The sequence below is a fragment of the Patagioenas fasciata genome, chromosome 4 (genome assembly GCF_037038585.1).
Source record: "Patagioenas fasciata isolate bPatFas1 chromosome 4, bPatFas1.hap1, whole genome shotgun sequence".
Taxonomy (NCBI): Eukaryota; Metazoa; Chordata; class Aves; order Columbiformes; family Columbidae; genus Patagioenas; species Patagioenas fasciata.
The window spans coordinates 52,199,042-52,218,236 of NC_092523.1; the positions used below are offsets into that span (position 1 = coordinate 52,199,042).

The 19,195-nt window shown below is 43.9% G+C and overlaps 1 protein-coding gene across 26 annotated transcripts in view; it reads left to right on the forward strand.

Annotated features, from left to right (window-relative positions):
* Window positions 1-19,195, forward strand: part of EPHA5 (EPH receptor A5) — a 197,212-nt gene that overhangs the window by 159,511 nt on the left and 18,506 nt on the right. For 19 of the 26 annotated variants that reach the window (XM_071807840.1, XM_071807824.1, XM_071807825.1 and 16 more), the window contains 6 exons: window positions 5,785-5,865; window positions 8,643-8,710; window positions 10,164-10,289; window positions 11,196-11,381; window positions 15,003-15,064; window positions 17,337-17,546. In XM_071807840.1, the coding sequence (XP_071663941.1) occupies window positions 5,785-5,865; window positions 8,643-8,710; window positions 10,164-10,289; window positions 11,196-11,381; window positions 15,003-15,064; window positions 17,337-17,546 (733 nt within the window). Of the gene's footprint in view, window positions 1-1,971; window positions 2,038-5,784; window positions 5,866-8,642; window positions 8,711-10,163; window positions 10,290-11,195; window positions 11,382-15,002; window positions 15,065-17,336; window positions 17,547-19,195 lie in introns of all 26 variants that reach the window. The other 7 variants (XM_065837326.2, XM_065837328.2, XM_065837339.2 and 4 more) reach the window with 2 other exon arrangements.

Below are 19,195 nucleotides of genomic sequence, written 5' to 3' on the forward strand. Positions count from 1 at the left end.
CAGTGAGACAGGAGATTCTGCAGGTAGTTTGGATGTATACTGTGCTCTTGGAACAGCTCAACTCGCTGCCTAAGGATCTTAAAAACCTGGAGAGATCCGGGCATATCTCAATGAGCAGCAATCTCTTATCCTACCACAGCATCTGATCTCATCTGGAAAGCATTTGCTTTCAGCTCCTCAGCTTCTAGACCAAGAAAGCCCTTCGTGGAGAGAGGAGATGGGGAAGCTCCCCTTCGAAGCCATTAGCACCCAAAAGTGGTGGCTGCCAGAGGATGGTGGGTTTGCTGGAATTTCACATCCAGATGTGCCAGCCTTGGATTTTAATACTCTGAAGTTTATCTGTCAAATCAAGATGTTCTTTTAACTTGCATCTTCCTTTGTGCTCCCTGTTCAGGCAAAAAACTCCATTCACTTAGCTTTCCAAGTGCACTCAGGACTGGAAAGTGAATTTTGTTGTCCACTAATCCAGTTTAGTTTGTTTCTAGTACCTTTAGATTTCCCCCAGTGTTACACCTGTGAGTATTTTGACCCTAAGCACACAGCATTATGTGACAGGTGTGCAGGAGGAAGGCTGTATTGAGGCGTATTTCCCTTTCATTTGAGCATTTTTGCCTCCCCATAAAGGGAGCGAGTGCGATATGAAGCAGCAACTGGTAGAAGATGCATGCGGGGGGGAAGGGAGCTCCTACCTAAAACGTAAGTCATCACAGCCACAGTGATCTTCTGGAGATGTACCAGTTCCTTGCACTCAAATCGTGCAAGGTTAAACCCAGAAAATGACAAAATTGTATCAAAACATAAAATGCTTGGGTTCCCTTTGTGTGCTTTTGGGATTTGAACCACCAGGGTTAACAGAGGTTTAGTTGAAAGCTCAGCTTTTCCTATATTAGCATGACTCCACAAGTTGCAGCCTTGTGAAAATATCAAATATTGTCAATTACAGTAAAAAAAAATTGGCGTCACTGTTTAGAAAATGCTTGCAAGTTGTCTTGCTGATGCAAAAGGAGCTTAGAGAGACATTCTTCACCAGTTCTAATTTAAGTAAGCACATAATCCAGTATATAATTCTGTAAATAATTGCATGCCTTAAGTTATTTTGCATCATAATTGAAGGTGGTGCAGTTTCAGAATGTAAATTTTGTCTAAATAGGCTATTTTAATTTGTTTAGGCATTGTAAGTTATACATCATAAAAATCTGATGAGCACAATTATTTTTTTGAGAATGACGTGTTAACGATGATTTGAGTAGAAATGATGAGTGAGATCTTCAGCTGGCTTTAACCAGAATACGTCTGCACCATTGGGCCTCCTACCTGTATATCATACTGAAGATCTTTCTGTTGTTTTTTCTGCACTGTCTTCTTTTTCAGGATGAAGTATTTTATAGTTTTGGTAACAGCAAAATTGTCCATGAGAGTTCTTTACAAAGATAAAGGGTAATCACTGAGGTGCAGCCAGCCTTGGGTTGCAGACTTATGCCAGGCTGGAGCAATGGCTTGACAGCCTTCAAAAGCAAGCTGTAGAGACACAATGCCTTTCAACTCACTGCATTTTGAGTTTATTTAGGCTGAATCCTCTCACCCAACGCATAAGGTCCTGCTTCTGCAGATGCATAATGCACGAGTTGAGTGGGTGCATAAGGCTGTGCTGAAGCAGTGCTCACACCCATCCAGTGCTTTCTATTCAAGAAGAATTTGAAACTGTCACTTTGCCTGTTCCAAGGAAGGTGCTTAAGTTTAAGTACATGGGTGGTACTCAAAGCACATGGTTTAATTACTTTGCAGGACCAGGATCTATATGTTTCCCCCAAGGCATGTGTCGTGAAATTCTTGCAGCCCCTGGTGTTAAGGTCCAAATAGTAATTACAATAAGAAGTAAGAAGTACATATAAAAATGCTGCAGATGTATTTGCACCTTGCCAGGGCTGTGGGATTTATTCCTTATCGTGGGCCTTTTTGTTTGCTTTTCAGTTGCTGCGATGGTGGCTGTGGGTGGGCTTCTTCTCTGCGTGCTGTTGCCTATCCGAGCCTAACATGGTCAGTGTTCTCACCTGTGCTGGCCCCTATTTCGTGTCCTCCCTCCATGTTTTCTGTGCACAGTCTGCCTCTCCCTCCCTTTCTTGTTCTGGCCTGGAAATCGCTTTCTCATCTGACCTCTGTACCCAGGTTGTCTATCTTAACAACTGGAAATAGCGTGACCCAAAGCAGAGTGTGTCACCAGTAAGAGCAGGGGTCCCAAGGGGAAAAAAAGACAAACCTGATGTGTTGTGCCGTGATCAGTCCAGATACCACACCAGAACTGTCATGTGTCATGTTAAAGCCAAACGTCTTCATCAAATTCTGGTTCTTGTCACCAAGAGGGGACAGGGCGGGTAATTTGCCCGAAAAGGGAGGCAGAGGGAAGTGGAAAGGTATTTAGTGGCATGTAATGTGCATGTCAGTGAAATGAACTGTATGTCATCGACATACATGTCAATGTATGACATACATGGCAACGACACGGTGCTGTTTGCCAACGATATGCTCCAATGGCATTGGACATATCTCTGTGGGTATCGAGAGCTGGGTGTCTGTGCTGCATGCTGCCCCATTCTGCCTCACCAGTTTCTTCTCTCTTGTACTCTTCCCCTCTTTTCCAACTAATCAAAGGAAGGATGATTTTAATTTCTGTTGGTTTGACGGGACATGAGTTGCTCCTGGGAAGACAATGAGTTTCGGGTCTCTGAGTCGGCTGTAATTTGTGCAGACAGAGATCTTCTAGGAGCCTCCTGAAATCATGGCCCCATCACATTGCTGCTTGAGACATTCCAGTTGCATTGGTAAACTGGGAAGGTTTTGCAGTATATCTGGCTGAGGGGCATTAAGTTGTTTTGCGGTGTTTCCTGGGGGATGCTGAGGCTTTGCGTGCTGGTAGCTGTGTCCTGGTGCCGTCCCTGGCTGTCGAGCACAGCAACCACCATGTTGGACCATTTTGGGGTCTTGTAGTGCTATATTTTGGCTCTGACAGAGACATGAACCATGGAGGAGTTTGCAAATGTGAATCCTGAAGGCCCTGAAGTAGGAAGCTTTTTTTTCCTGTTAGAGCATTTTTTAATTGTTTTTTGTGACTTTTGAGTGCTTAAGAGCAGCCCAGAGTATTCAGCTGCAAAATGTACATGTGATCGTTCCTGTGAGCCACAAGTCTGGCAATGATTATGATAAAGAGAACCTCTCAGTACTTCAATTGTCAGTGGTGGCCATGCCACCAGTGCAGGAGCAGTGCCTCGCTGGGAGCTGTGCCTCAAATGTCCCCCAGCTATATAATCATAGAATGTCCTGAGTTGGAAGGGAATCTACAAGCATAATCAAGTCCAACTCTTGTCTCTGCGTGTGACAATCCTAAAATTCACAACATGTGTCTGAAGGCATTGTCCAGTTGCTTCTTGAATACTGTCAGGTTTGGGGCTGTGCCTACCTCCCGTGGGGAGCTTGTTGCAGTGCTCTACCACCCTCTGGATGAAGAATCTTTTCCTAGTGTCCAACCTGAACCTCCCCTGGCACATATTCCTGTCATTCTCTTGGGTTCTATCATTGATCACCAAAGAGGAGAGATCAGTGCCAGCCCCTCCTCCTCCCCTTGTGAGGAAGCTGTAGACCGCAATGAGGTCTCCCCTCAGTCTCCTCCAGTCTGAACAAACCAAGTGACTTCAGCTGCCTCTCATACGGCTTCCCCTCCAAATCCTTCACCAACTTTGTAGCCCTCTTCTGGACATCCTCCAGTAGCTTAATATCCTTTTCATCCTGTGGCACCCAGAACTGCACACGGTGCTCTAGGTGAGGCCACACCAGTGCAGACCAGAGCAGGACAATCATCTCCCTTGCCCAGCTGGCAGTGTTGTGCTTGATGCACCCCAGGACACGGTTGGCCTTCTTGGCTACCAGGACACACTGTTGGCTCATGTTCAAGTTCATAGTGTGACAGCAGTGGGAAATATCGGGTGCGCCCACTCAGAGGACACTGGGAATGGACTGGATGGCTGTGAAGAAGAGAGACGCACAGGGAAAATGTAGCTGAGCTGGAAATTACCCTCTGCAACATTCCTCCTAAGCTAGGGAGAGACCAATGCGGCAGCCAGCTGGAAAGCCAAATGGGCAAGGCCATGCCATCAGAAGGCACAACAGCCTCTTCAGAGAAATTTATGAAGATCACTTCAGAGGGAGCTTCCTGCCAGAGTAGGAAACAGTATATTGTTTAAATTGGTATTTAATTGTTCTGGCAGTAGTTTAGGAAAGCCAAGGAGTCATTCAGTACAAAGGCAGGGAAAGACTAAAGGCCAAAAATACCACTGCTGGAATTGTGAAACTTCCTTTGGTTAACTGGAGGTTGAAGGGAGGGTGACACCATGGAGAGGGAGACAGCAGTGGCTGGGAAAGCTGCTGAGAAGATGGTGAGCTCAGGCCAGTCGTCTGGTGTCTCTTCAAACTGGCTGAAGGTCTCAGCTTGTCATTTCAAGACCTTTTAGTGCTCTTCTGATCCCATTCTACAAATTACAGGACTTTGAGAGTAGGTAGAGTTGAATGAGAGATTCCCAACCAGCATGGATTGCACCAGGTTACCCCAGGTGAAAGTTTGGTCCAGTGCAGTGGAAAAATAACTCATTATAGACATCAAAAAAAGTGAACAGAAAAATGGGAGACAACTTCCGGTATAAAAGCTGTTTGTTTTACACCAGTCCCTTGAGCATTTCCTAGTTTTGTAATACTGAATATACTCTGGGATTGCAAGCAGCAAAGGCGAATGCAGAACACGGACCTTTGCCTCTGGCTCTCCATATCAGCATTGTTTATCCAGGATAAACCGATTTGCTGAACAAGTTATTGTCTCCACACATGAGCTGAGATGACAGGATCTTGGCCATATAGATGGAGCCTGGTTTGTTTGTTCCTCTGGGTGGAATGCAGTCCTGCCCTGCAACACATATGCAAACTTATTGCTTTAACATCTTGAAAAAAAATAGTATGAAATGAGCACTAACCCCTTATAAACAACAACCTCATGGTCCTCACAAACTTTCTGTAAAATGCCAGCTCGAAGTGGGTGGGATGGATTCCTCAGAGCTGATTTATAGTAAAAGATGTGCTTCTGAATGAAGGTCTGACCCCTGAAAAGCAAGTGGCGTTTTGTTACTGTTCAGGGAAGTGCACAGAGTTCATTTGTCTCATATTTAAGAAATTAAATAAATGTGTAAATCTCTGCAAGACTGGGACAGGAAATTACAGGCTGCTTTAGGGCACAAACCAGTTGATGACACTGGCTGTGCCTGGCAAGGCAAGGGCTTTTCCCTCATCGGGGACTTCCAAATGCTGTCCCTATGTGTGTCTCCAGTGCCATCCCATGTGTGGCCCCAGCTGGGAGATGGAACCTCCTTCCCTTGGGCTTTCCGTGGGGCCAGAAAAGGCACCCCGAAGCACGGGTTCAGACACAAAGTATCTCCACAGGTCCAGGGAGAACAAGCATCGTCCTGCCTAGTTTCTTGAAGGATTTTTCTCTCTGAATTGGTTTCTGCCATGCCAGGCAACGGGCATCCGATTCCCAGCTGGATTCATCATCTTTCTACCTGTCAGTTTTATATTTTATAAACCTATATAGGGATCATTTTACAACTTCACTTTTATAATCTGCCCCATAAATATTTTATGAGCTGCCTGCCGATCTGTAAGTAGTTTTTAAATAAGACATGATGCCTTAAGAATATTTAAAGTCTCACTTTTTTTTTCCTCTGATACTTTTATTGTAAAACACAGGGCCGTGCAAGGAAGACAACTGCTTTCTAGATCCAGAAACTGGGACAAATCCACAACAGGAATAAATGAATTGAGATTCAGGTGTGCTGCTGAATTACATTAACTCTTTGACTGAGTGTCTCTAGCTCAGTGGGAGATGAAGTGAGCATCAGGATCTTTATACTTCTGCTGTATGTGATATAGAAAAGTTATAAGAAATCTATGGTTTGTATAATGACCATAAACTAGACAGTGGGTCTTCCATCAGAAGACTTTTGACTCACAGCTTTTCTAATAAATATTAAGCACAAATGCACATACAGAAATGGATTAGTTTGCAAACAACTGGGAGATTTATCTTCCAAAAAAATATATTGCAAGGCCACAACATTTAAATACTTTAATCTGCCAGTAAGATTCATGTAGTGAATCAGAACTCTTAACCTGAAATAGCAGGTTTGAATGGTATTTAGCTGGTGAAGAAAGGAGAAAAAAACTGCTTGTGTGTGTTATTGAAGGCTTCTGAAGGTTGAGAAGGGAAGACATGTGGTTTAGCTCCAGTTAGTATATACCTGACCCATTTCTCTGGGTAGTTTAAGAAAACGAGTGTGCATAGGGCACAGGCAATTGCACGGGGCAGGTTTTGCAGCAGGCTTTGTTAGCAACGCCCAACTAGTGCTTGACAGTGGTGGTCCACTGCCTGAAATTTCACTTTGACCTGTCTTGTTTTAATGATACTTTGGGGGTCCCAGAGCCTGATTTCTGTGCTGTGCTGCTGGATGTGTGATCACCTGGTTTGCTTGGGCCCTTTGAGTTGTGCATCAAGGTGTGCTCAGATCACTGGATGCAAGTGATGGCATGTTCCCCATCTCTCTCTCCTCCCTCTTTGTGGTCAAAGCATCAGGAGTAAGAGGTGAGGGCATTTGCTTTAAACAGCAAACAGAAGAAATCTTTTATGTCTGATTGGTAGAGGGATGAATTTGTGTATTCTTAGAGGAAATCTGAGGTTTGAATACCTGCCTTGAAAACCTCTTCACCTACATACACCCCGATCCAGAAAATTACTTCTGCAGAAAAGTGATTTAATTTCTGGCAACTTGAAGTGGAAAAAAATGGCATTTGCCAGAAGTGGGAATTGATGCGCATCTCTAGGTTTTATACTTAAGTGGGGGGCAGTGGCATGATGAAAGAGAATCCACTTTCACCCAGGGTTTGTAAACACCCAAACACACTTTGCAATGACCCTTCCTCTCTGCATCTCTGCCTTCACCTAGTGCTTAATTTTTGAGTTAATTAGGCAAGACCCCATCTTGGGAGATGGCTACAGCAGGGTGACGAGTGCTGCTGCAGGCACTGCCGGGGGTATAACTGAGCCATGTCTCCATCGCTGCCTTTGTGGGTGTTGCCTTCAGAGCATGATGGTCTCTGCTGGGCTGCTGCTGCTGAGATCGTGCCCTGCATGGATCAAGTGTGACCTGTTTATTGACCCTATCACCTCCCTGATGTTCCATGCACTGCCTGCCAGTCCTCCCCGTTCTGCACCTTCTACCAATCTGCTCCCTTGCGCTTGCTAGCTCGTCAGCGGTGTCTACGTCCCATCATCTGGGGCATTTTGTTTGTAATTGTGTTTGCTTCACAAGCTCGGTGCCAAAATCCTCTAACCAAAAGGCTGCTCAGCCCCTTGCAGCCAGCCAGGCAGCAGTTCCCTGGAATAGTACTTCCCATTGAGGGCATATTTTGTGCAGATGCCTGTTACTGCCTCCTCCTAATTGCAGTTTTGTTTCTGCTAATCATATGCGCTTCCTTGCTGTGAGTAATGCCGGAGCACCTGCATCCCTCCCATCTCAAAGTCATGGGCAAGGGAAGAAGTGACTCCAACTTTCTCGGCTATCAGCGGCTCCTCGTTACCACAAGGGTTTTTTTGGGGTGTCTCAGCTTGCCATCCCCTGCACACTGGCTACCTTGCAGAGCTCAGTTGCAGGTTTTTCTCTCTTTCAAGCAGTGTTCCTCCATCGCATGTCCATGTGGTTTGCTTGATGGATGATCCAGTTCCTCTATCCAGTTACCATATCAGGTCCTGGGAAAGACTGGCAGATATATGTGCATCATACGTACCTCATTCCATGTTTTTAAGTATATATATATATATATGTGTGTGTAAATAACAGTTCTCCTCGCCTGTGTGGTTCCTCTGTAGCTTCCTAAGTGATTGTCTGAGTGAAAGAGGTCTCGGAAATGCCACCAAAGCAGCCAGTTAATGCTAATGTAATAATGTTGCCTAAAAAAGTGGCAAGAAGGGTGAGGGACAAGTTGGGGAAGAGCAAAGACTGGCAGGAGGATGCCCATATGCCCATGTTTGCAGCTCCACATTGGGATTCAGCTGCAGCCTTGCAGCTGTTTTCTAAAGTATCAAAAGTATCAAAATTCAAAGTTCTGTGCAGCCACCCCATGGACAAAGGGGACCATGCAGTACATACAAGATGGTCCCTGCAAAAGCTCTGCGGTCTCTGCAGATCCCACTTCTGCGATTGTAATGTTTCGTTCCATTCCTCTTTCATCATCCCTCCTCTTCTTGCTTTTTTTCCATCTTAATAGTAGCTGAATTACATGTACGGGAGAGTGGAGGTGTTCAGGAGCATCTGTGGGATTTAGAAGCACAAGTCCAATTGAAAATCAGTGGGCCTTGGGCCCTGAATCCTGTTAGGGAAATTGCAACTAGTTTGATGAGCTAAAACTGGAACATCAGCAATACGGCCACTAGAGAGGTTGGATTCATTGCTGCTCTGGGTTTCTGTGATTTGAAGTAATGAGCAGGGTTCTGCCATACCAGTGACAAACCCACTCTTCTGTGTTTGCTTTTGTTTGGTTGTTTTTTCCAGGCGATGTGGCTATAGCAAGGCTAAACAAGATCCAGAAGAAGAAAAGATGCATTTTCATAATGGACACAGTGAGTAAAGACCAAATGTGTATATATGTATTTTTGTCTCTCTGTGGTAATAAGAAATACAAGTGAGAGGATTTTTTTTTTGCAGAAACTGTTTTGCTAGTAATTCACAAACAAATTCGGTTTGTTCTGTTATTCAGTAAGTCCCCTCCTGCCCCTGCTCGAAGCCCCATAGAGAACTGAACATTTGAGCAGTCCTGACATATGCCCAGCTGTTTGCAGCAGTACATCATCAGCACACCTCTCTAGCAAGCCATTTTATTTTGCTTCTCTGCCTGTACTGTGTGCTATTAATTTTGCCCAGCCAGCACATGAAAGCTCTACAGTTTTGTGGTCTGGATGTACCTGTGCAGAATTCCTGTTTAAAACCTTTGCTGTACCTCAGCCAGCCACGAGGACCAAACCCACAACTCATCTTTGCCTCGGATGCCTCTGCAGAGGAATAATGCCTACTTCTTGCTCCTGGGAAGCTTTTAGAAACACCCTGTTAACACCCACAAGCTTATTTGAATACACAAACCTCTGTGGTGATGCTAGACAATAGATCTTATGGTTGTTATGAGTCCTCCAGAGCCAATGTTTGAAAAGCCTTCCTTCGTTAAGTGCTGGGAGGTCTGGGGATGGGGAACAGCAAGGTGCCTTTTGGGGTGGAAAAGGCAAACGCATCTCGAGCAAAAGTCAGATTTCCATTACTGATATGTAATGAAGGCAGCAAGAAGCAAATCAATTAAGAGTCGGAATGTAATGTAGCTGTCTTATTGGACCAATGAGCAGTTCTCCATGCAAGTGTCCTTATGATCGTCAAAACAAACTTATAATAAGGATAATGAAAATACTTTTCCCCTCTCAAGTCCTGGAGAAAAAGCCTGCTATTGATTGTATTTATACTGGTACAACCCACAGGCTTTGTACTGCAAATATTCCATTCATTTAAATCTCAGTAACTCCATCTGAAATAATGTAGCTGATTGATTAGCTAATATGTGACTGGTAGGGCATAATTTATTGCAGCTCTCTGTCAACCCCCATCCACCCAACTTGCTTTGCGAGTTGTTTCCTTCAACATTTTGATTTTTGTACTTTTCCTCCTGGCGTGTCCTTTCCAGATCCAGAAAGGGATCATTTTCCTGTAGACACTGGATCAGCCTGTTATGCAGGACTGAAAGGGATTTTCAGCTGTGCATCATTCCAGCTGAGCACCGTCATGTACTTTTCTAAATACAGTAAGGTTTCATGTATGTCACATATCAAATAAATGTCCTTTCCAAAGGTGCTTGCTTGCACAGTATTTCAAAACACAGAACATTCAAAAAGTGTTATATATTCATTTTTCCCATAGAAATAGGTTTCTCGGCTGCAATATCTTCCAGCAAACCCGAACGCAAGGGCCAGGACTGAGTATTGCCCATCATCTGTCATACCATGTCTCGGTAACACTGTTCATTTGTGTTTGCAGTTAAGCTGCCCGGAGTAAGGACCTACATTGATCCCCACACCTATGAGGACCCTAATCAAGCTGTTCACGAGTTTGCCAAGGAAATCGAAGCTTCATGCATAACCATTGAAAGAGTTATTGGAGCTGGTATGGAAACACATTTCGTGCCCCTTAAAGCAGCGTGGAGGGTTGGCTTTTTTAATGCTAGAAATAAAGAAAGGCTGTGAAATCTTTGTGCTGGTCGGTGCCCTGCAAGTGATGGGGAGCATGTTCCCTCCAAAATTTGGGACATCTTGTCTATGGTTTTGAAATTCAAGGACTGAACTGAACACAGCAGAAAATTATCACAAAGCTTGAGTTATTTCGACAGATGCCAAGGGAACTGAATCACTTAATTTTCAGGTTCTTTTCAATCTTTTAACCTTTTTCTCCTCACCCATTAAGGTCAGTCTCGAAGCAAATATAAGAATAAGAAGTCATCTGAAAGAGAAAAAAAGCACAAAGTCCAAAGCTTCTCTGGTTAAAAGAAGAATTTCCCATTTTCTTTACAGTTAAGCTTTTTGTTTGGAATTGTGTCCAACCTTAGGAATGTTTTGTATCCTCTGAAATTGTGTTTTTGGAGGTAATTTACTGTTCACCAGAAAAAAAAAATCCATTTGCATTACTGTTTTATAAAAGGTGGTTGTAATATCAGAAAGGTCTTGTAGTCTATAAAAATATATGTTGCTATGAAAGGTTAACAGCATTCCATCTATTTAACTTACCAAAAGGAGGTTAAGAAGCAAGTGGCTTGTTCTTTACAGCTGTCTACACAGGGCGATGATATAGGATGTGACAAGACTATTTCATCTAGTAGACAAAAACATGAAATGAGGAAAAACCACATTGGAATATAGAGCATAGCTCTTTAAATATAGGAAAATTACATTTTTCTTCCCAGTTTTCTTGTGCTTATGAGTTACTTGGCTATCTATATGAGCTGGGCTATATGCTGTGGATGGACAGGTGCCTTTGGCATGCTGCAATCCCGTTCTTTCTGAATTTTCTCTGAAGGTGAATTTGGGGAAGTCTGCAGTGGACGGCTGAAGCTGCAGGGCAAACGTGAGTTGCCAGTGGCTATCAAAACCCTGAAGGTGGGCTACACAGAGAAGCAGAGGCGAGATTTCTTGGGAGAAGCAAGCATCATGGGGCAGTTTGACCACCCCAACATCATCCACCTGGAAGGTGTCGTCACCAAAAGTAGGTGCAGGTTGCTGCCAACCTCTCTCCTTGAGCTCTGATTGATGGGAGAGTTGGATAGGGAAAGAAAACTCAGGTAACTTACCTTTTGACTGCACCTTTTATCGTTTCTCAAAACCCAGCCAGCTCCCCTTGCCTGAAATCACACTTTGTGGGTCCAGCTGGGAATAGGTTTCTATGATGGTTTGGCTGAAAATGAGTTAATTTTCTTCACACAGTTAGAAACCTTTCTTTTTCATAGCTAGCACTCTCATTATTTGGACTTATTTTGAGAAGAAGAGATAACACCCCAGCACAGAGTTAATGTTTTTAATTGCTCTGGTCTGAGAGCCAAGGACATTCTGAGCGCTCTGCCCACAGGTGAGAGGCATCGAGGAAGCGGGGCATGGATGGGGCAGAGCTTGACCGACATCCAAACTGATCAATAAGAGTATTCCATCCCATAAGTGTCATGCTTCAGATTTAAGGAGCAGGGGGATCTTCTGCGCACTCTCTCTGGGGCATTCTCGTTCCTGCCTGCTCTTGGGTGGTTTTTTTCTCTCATGCATTCTTTCTTTTTTGTTGTTTTTATTGGAGCTGTGGGAGTTCTGTTCGGAACGCTTAGTTTGGCCTTTTGCCATTTTGCAGAGGCCTCTGCACCTTTCTGCCTTTTTCCTTTTTTTTTTTTTCCCTTTTTTTTTTTTCCTCTCATCGGGATCACAACCAGGTGCAGCTTCCTGGGACTGGCTTCTCAGGTATGGACGGAATTTGGGAAGAATCGCCTTGAGTATCTTTTATTTCTATGTTATATATATATTTACTAGTAGTGTATTAGTATTTTGTTATTTTATTAAACTGTGTTTATCTCAATCCAAGTTTCTCTTTTCACTTCTGATTGTCTCCCCTAGCGGGGAGGGAGGAGGAGGGAATGAGTGAGTGGCTATCATGGTTGTATTGCTAGCTCAGGTTAAACCACAACAGTTCCCCAACATTGTTAAAGGGGGTTTGTGTCTGAATGATTTTGGCGTTATTCTACCTGGAATGGATAAATAATGGATAAAATTATTAAAACAAACAAAAAAAACCTTACAACAAAAAACCACCAACACGTTAACTCCCTCTGCAAAACTTGTTTCACCTAGGCATAATATGCTTGGGCTAAGAGAAAGCCCCTCTACAAAAGCCCAGAATTAAATGAGATAGAACTAGGAGCTGGTGTGCCTGGCCAGCCTAGGGCAGTGGGTGGGCGATGGAGACAGCGCTGAGCCCGGGATGTCTACCAGAGCATGTAGCATCACCTTCCCCTTGTAAAATGCAAGAGTATTTTGAGCCATGGCCCCTGATAATTCCCAGCTGTCATATTTTAAGAAACTGCTGCAGCAAAATGCTGGCAAAGAGCCCACAAGAGGGTAGTGCTGAACTCTGCAGGGTAAGAGCAGAGACAAAAATTAGCTGAAGGCAGGGAAGAACAAGGGTGTAGCTGAAGGGGGTAGGACTGATTTAAACTACAATTAAGTCAAGCTCCCTCAGGGATCTGCTAGTGATGGTTGTGGTAATAGTTGCTTCTGGACAGCATCTGGGGCCATGTGGCTGCTGGTCATTGCATTTGTCATTCATCAGAGGCAGTTTCTTCAAGATTAGTTCTTTTTCAAATCTGCAATAGAGCAGGTACAGAGACACCAGACATTTGTCCTGTTCATATCCTTATAACCTACCTGAAATCAGTACGTGTTTGCAATCAGCGTCCTTCTTTTCTATTTTTCCTTGAAAGTGCATTTCCTATAACTTCTAATTAAAAAAAAAAAAAGAGAAAACACAAGATGGGTCTCTTCCAATAGTTGAATAACATAATATTCTCTTGGAGTCACCTTGTGTAGCACACAAAAGCCTCCCTGTGGGCATCCATCCTGCACACTACATGCTCATTACATGCTTGTTTAGTGCACTCGAAATTTTTCCATCAGGCATCTGGAGCATCTTCCCAGCTTTTTTTCTTTTCTTTTAAATGGACCAAAACAAGCTTTTTGAATCCCAGACAATGCTGCTATTGTTTAACTTCTCTTTCCCTTCAGTGTTTTAGTCGTTGGCCAATCATGGGTTTGGATCTTTAGGGTGAAATGTCTGCTGCATTAGGATTTACTTTGGAAATAAATCAAGTGAAAATTAATTAGGCCATTTTTAATTCTGAATGAGAATATCCATGCAAGGGCTTAATACCATTTAACTAATCTACTTCAAAGGCACACCTTAGTTAATTTGTATTGTCTTCGTTGTCGCCAAGCAGACAAGCCCTTAGCTACTTTTATTTTACAAATGAGATGACAGTCTTGCTGCAATGACCCCTTGAAGTGTCAGAGATAAGGGACCCCGTGCCACAGTCAGGAGGCTAGTGTTTGAAAACAAAACATTTAAAAAAAGAAAAGAGAGATATACCCATGATTTTCCTTCCTCGCATAGCCACCGATGTGCTCGCCAATATATAGCAACGTCATCCAAGATCCCTCCTCCCTCCTGCCCATGTTGTGCATGGCAGGAAGGCTGTCGTCCTCAAAGATGGGGCTTGTGATGGTTTTGCGGACTTGCCAGTATTGCTTGTGGCCCCATTGTGCTTTTCTCGTAGCAGAAGTTCTGAGCTCAGGGCAGTCACTGTGATATTAACTTCAAAGAATGGAAGCAGTGCACGTCCCTCTCGCTGCAAAGGTAGTGTCTGTGCAACAGTGAGTGTTTTGGTTGACAAGCTCACAATTACCTTTATTGTGTAGATAATTAAGCAGTAAATTAGGCAAATAGTTAAGGTAACAGAGAAGTGGGAAGATTAAGATCAGCGTAAATGGTGGAATGTGTGCCCATTTTTCGGAGCATTTACCTTCATGTGCATGTTATGACATGCAGCAGCTCTCGGTGATCATTTCTACCAAAGACATTTATAACGCGTTTTACAAATAATTGACGGCTCCTGTTTTGTCTGTGCTTTGTGCTAGCTAATGGAAATTGATTTAAATAAAAAATAATTATCATGTTCTTATAAGATTTCATTGAATTTACAAGGGCTGGAGCACACCGCATTAATTATTGCTATGTCATTGTGGCAAGCTAGCGAGAAATTAGTTATAAAAACTGAGCAAAACCTATATATAATTACCATAAAAATGACTCGGCCATGAAAATTAATCACATGGATTTGGAAAAATGTTATTATTGCTGTCAACAGTAGGAGACCAGGTCTTTTGTTAAAAAACTTTTATTTTTATTTCCACTCACACTCACTCCATACTTAATTTGCTTTTGTTCTGCAGCACAAATATTCCTTTTCTTCATTCCAGATGTGTTTACAAAGGCAGTCACACAGGTTTACTTGAATTACAAGGGATGTAATCCCATCCTTTCTTTCAGCTTGCAGGTAACCCACCTATAATACGAAGTTACTTTGCCATCCCCTCCTCCTCAATTCTTCTATTTCTACATAGATTTGGGCAAAAACTGTTGTCATCCCTCTGGGACAGCAGTGTCTCAGTGTAGATTTACTGTTGCATGGCTGTATATTTGTATTCAGGCACATTATGAAACAACTTTATTATTGCTCATGTTTTTTAAATAAATTGCTGCTAACAAACTGATGTGCTTTTTTAATTTCTTTTCTAGACAAACCAGTGATGATAGTAACTGAATACATGGAGAACGGTTCTCTGGATACATTTTTAAAGGTAATACTTCGACTATTTTTCCAGGGGTGGCCTTGGTTAAACTTTGGGTTCTTTGCAGGTGGTTAATAGGGATGAAAACATTTGCTGGTTGCTGGTCCAGCTGTTGGTGCTGTCTGGAAGCAGGATTAGCTCAGTTATGTGTTTGATCTGTATTTATACAACATCCTTCGGGACTTGGTTCATGCATTGGTACAAACAGATAAGAATAAGTTGGAGAATATTACATTTATTTTAGAAGGTGGTCTGCTGCGTGGAAGTGATTAACTTAGCCTGCAAAACTTCTTGCTGTTTCAATCACAGTATCACAGTATGTTTGGGATTGGAAGGGACCTCAAAAGATCATCTAGTCCAATCCCCCTGCTGGAGCAGGAACACCCAGATGAGGTTACACAGGAAGGTGTCCAGGCAGGTTTTGAATGTCTCCAGAGTAGGAGATTCCACAACCTCCCTGGGCAGCCTGTTCCAGTGCTCTGTCACCCACACTGAGAAGAAGTTTTTTCTCAAATTTAAGTGGAACATCTTGTGTTCCAGCTTGATCCCATTACCCCTTGTCCTATCATTGTTTGCCACCGAGAAGAGCCTGGCTCCATCCTCATGGCGCTCACCCTGTATATATTTATAAACATTAATAAGGTCAACCCTCAGTCTCCTCTTCTCTGAACTAAAGAGACCCAGTTCCCTCAGCCTTTCCTCATAAGGGAGATGCTCCACTCCCTTAATCATCTTAGTTGCCCTACGCTGGACCCTCTCCAGCAGTTCCCTGTCCTTCTTGAACTGAGGGGCCCAGAACTGGACACAATATTCTAGATGTGGTCTCACCAGGTCGGAGTAGAGGGGAAGGAGGACGTCTCTCGATCTACTAACCACCCCCCTTGTAATACACCCGAGGATGCCATTGGCCTTCCTGGCCACAATGGCACAGTGCTGGCTCATGGTCATCCTCTTGTCCACCAGGACCCCCAGGTCCCTTTCCCCTACACTGCTCTCTGATATGTAATTTCCCAACCTATACTGGAACCTGGGGTTGTTCCTGCCCAAATGCAGGACTTTACACTTTCCCTTGTTATATTTCATCAGGTTATTCCCTACCCAACTCTCCAACCTGTCCAGGTCTCACTGAATGGCAGCACAGCCTTCTGGCGTGTCAGCCACTCCTCCCAGCTTGGTGTCATCAGCAAACTTGCTGATAGTACACTCAGTTCCTTCGTCCAAATCGTTAATGAATATATTGAATAATATTGGCCCCAGTACAGACCCCTGAGGCACTCCACTAGATACTGGCCTCCAACTAGACTCTGCACCATTGACTACTACTCTCTGGCTTCTCTCCTTAAGCCAGTTTGCAACCCACCTCACTACTCTATTGTCTAGACCACACCTCCTCAACTTAGCTGTGAGAATGATGTGAGAGACTGTGTCAAAGGCTTTACTGAAGTCAAGGTAGACCACATCCACTGCTCTGCCATTATCCATCCACCTTGTTACATTCTCATAAAAGGCTATGAGGTTGGTCAAGCATGACTTACCCTTGGTAAAGCCATGCTGACTGCCCCTAATGACCCTCTTATCCCTGATATGCCTTGAGATGACATCAAGGATAAACTGTTCCATTACTTTCCCAGGGACAGAGGTGAGGCTGAGTGGTCTATAATTACCCGGGTCCTCCTTTTTGAAGACTGGAGTGACATTTGCTTTCCTCCAATCCTCGGGCACCTCTCCCATTTCCCTCTCCTCTTTCCCGTTTCAAGAGCACATCCACGCTGCTACATCATGGCAAACCCCAGACTCGTCAGAGTTTTTCATGAAATGTGAGAGCTGGAGAAGGGAGGGTAGGCCAAGAGGTTAGAAATGTGGTGTAGTAATATGGGAGGAGCCCCAGCCCCCAAATATTCACACATGGACCTCTGCAGGTAGGATTTATGTGCATCTTGGTGCCTTTCCATTGGCTGACTCAGAGACAGCCCACCCTGGTACTTTTGTACACTTAATTACATGTGTACACTCCCAGTCACTGTCTCTTCATCAGTCACCAGTGGAAACAGTTCACTCCTTGATCTCCAGTTAAAAGAACTACATTTCCTTAGCTTTGTCTCTAGGGATCATAATTCAAACAATGAAACTATGAAAAGCTTTGTGGTCTGAGCATGCGAGTAATGAATTATTAATTTCCCTGGTTTTCTGCACTGGAGACTTGCCTTTGCATTTTTCTTTGTGCACAAGCAATGCTGAGTATACAGAGATACTCAGCTCTTCAAATGTCTCCTTTTTACAGAAGAATGATGGGCAGTTCACGGTCATTCAGCTGGTCGGGATGCTGCGAGGCATTGCATCGGGAATGAAGTACCTGTCTGACATGGGTTATGTACACAGAGATCTCGCTGCCAGGAACATTCTCATCAACAGCAACTTAGTCTGCAAGGTGTCTGACTTTGGCCTCTCCAGAGTCCTAGAAGATGACCCCGAAGCGGCATACACGACCAGGGTGAGTTACGAGGATACTCAACTGATTACGCTCAAGAAAAATTTATTCCCAGCTGCCTTTTGGTATTCAGGCTCTTTAGCAAAGAGGTTTCTACAAATCCAGAGCCTCTAAACTGTGCAGGAGGGTTTGGCATTGTTACCAGTTAATCATGATCAAATTCATTTTGCAAATGCGTTTCACTGTTTAGTGAGGAGGGCCAAATACAGCAGAACGTAACTAATAACTTGTAAGTTCACATTGGGTTCCAGAGTCAAATAGCAAACTTGGCCAGGGCACTGTGCTCCCGGATGAATCCTGTCCTCTTTGGTGAGTACGAAAGGGAGGAAAGAGAAGGAGCAACTGCTTTGCTTAGGCATCCATGAAGAGATGTAAGCCATGGTCTTCTGGACAATTTGCCCCTTCTAAAACATTAACAAGCGTGTCATGCCTGTTGCAAATGGCACATATTCAACGTTACCCTGTCAAAGGTTGTTTCCCTCAGCCTGAGAAAGGGCTGCTCCAGCCTCAGCCCTTTCCATCCCTGATCCATCCTTTCAGGACACCAGCACCCACCATGGTGCGAGGTCCCACAGCCCCACCACTGTGGAGCAGGGATGTCCAGGACCTGTCTCCAGCAGTGGAGGCTTGGAGAGAGCCTCCTGTGATGGGATGTCACCAATTATCACATTTTTCTGAGGGTGATGGGAACTGTCTGTCTCCTGTTCCCAGTTGCTTGTGGAGATTTTGCAATCTGGGAAAGGCCGTTGGGCTCTTCGCAGTCCCAGCCCCATGACAGGGCTGGGAGCATGGCATGCATCAATAGATCTGTGAATAAATAATTATTGGAAGAATGGACTTTTTAAAAGTGGCTTTGAAAACGTGTTCCGATTTCTTTTTTCCAATAACAAACACTGTTAGGGGGAATTCAGGGAGACTCTCCAATATTTGGTTCATCACTGAGAGGAAAGGACTTTACAGTAAAATATATTTTGATACAAATCGAGGGAGACAACTTTTTAAACCCAATGAGAAAAGCACTTCTTAATCCAAACTCCTTTCCTTAGTCCTTAATCGAAATCCTTTCCCTCCTCTCCTCCTTCTCAGAGATGATCTGAAGTTTGATTTCTAAAGTGGTAGAAAGTGGAAAAGGAAATAGCAAAACACACTTGACAGCTGTGGCATCATTTTCAGTCCCACAGCAAAGGCCAAGCAGATTTCTGTGCCTGCTATGCGGATCCCTCTGCAGGATTAGGACCACGCTAAAGAAAAAAAAATTACATTACCTCCACAGCAATTTGCATGAAGCCCTCATTAGATCAAAGTCTTTCTTGGTTTCAGAGCTGTCTGTTCTGCCCCTGCTCGCTCTCAGAGACGGAGGAACTGTATTCCCTTACCAAGCCATGCAACATAATTGAGATGTTGATCCTATACATGTACCAGCGTTCAAACAACAAACCTTCAGGACAGCCAATTAGTAGGCAGCCTACAAATGCTTATGGGCTGAGATAATGTGGAAGGGGGCCCCATGCTGTCAAACAGATTTACTTTAAAATTCGATGTCTCTTTCCAGAGAGAAAATAACATCCCTCAGTGCTCTGATGCTTCATCCTCTTTTGCATGTTCCCTGCCCTCCCCTGTAATCTGGTTCTCATTTGGTTGGTTTTTATTGT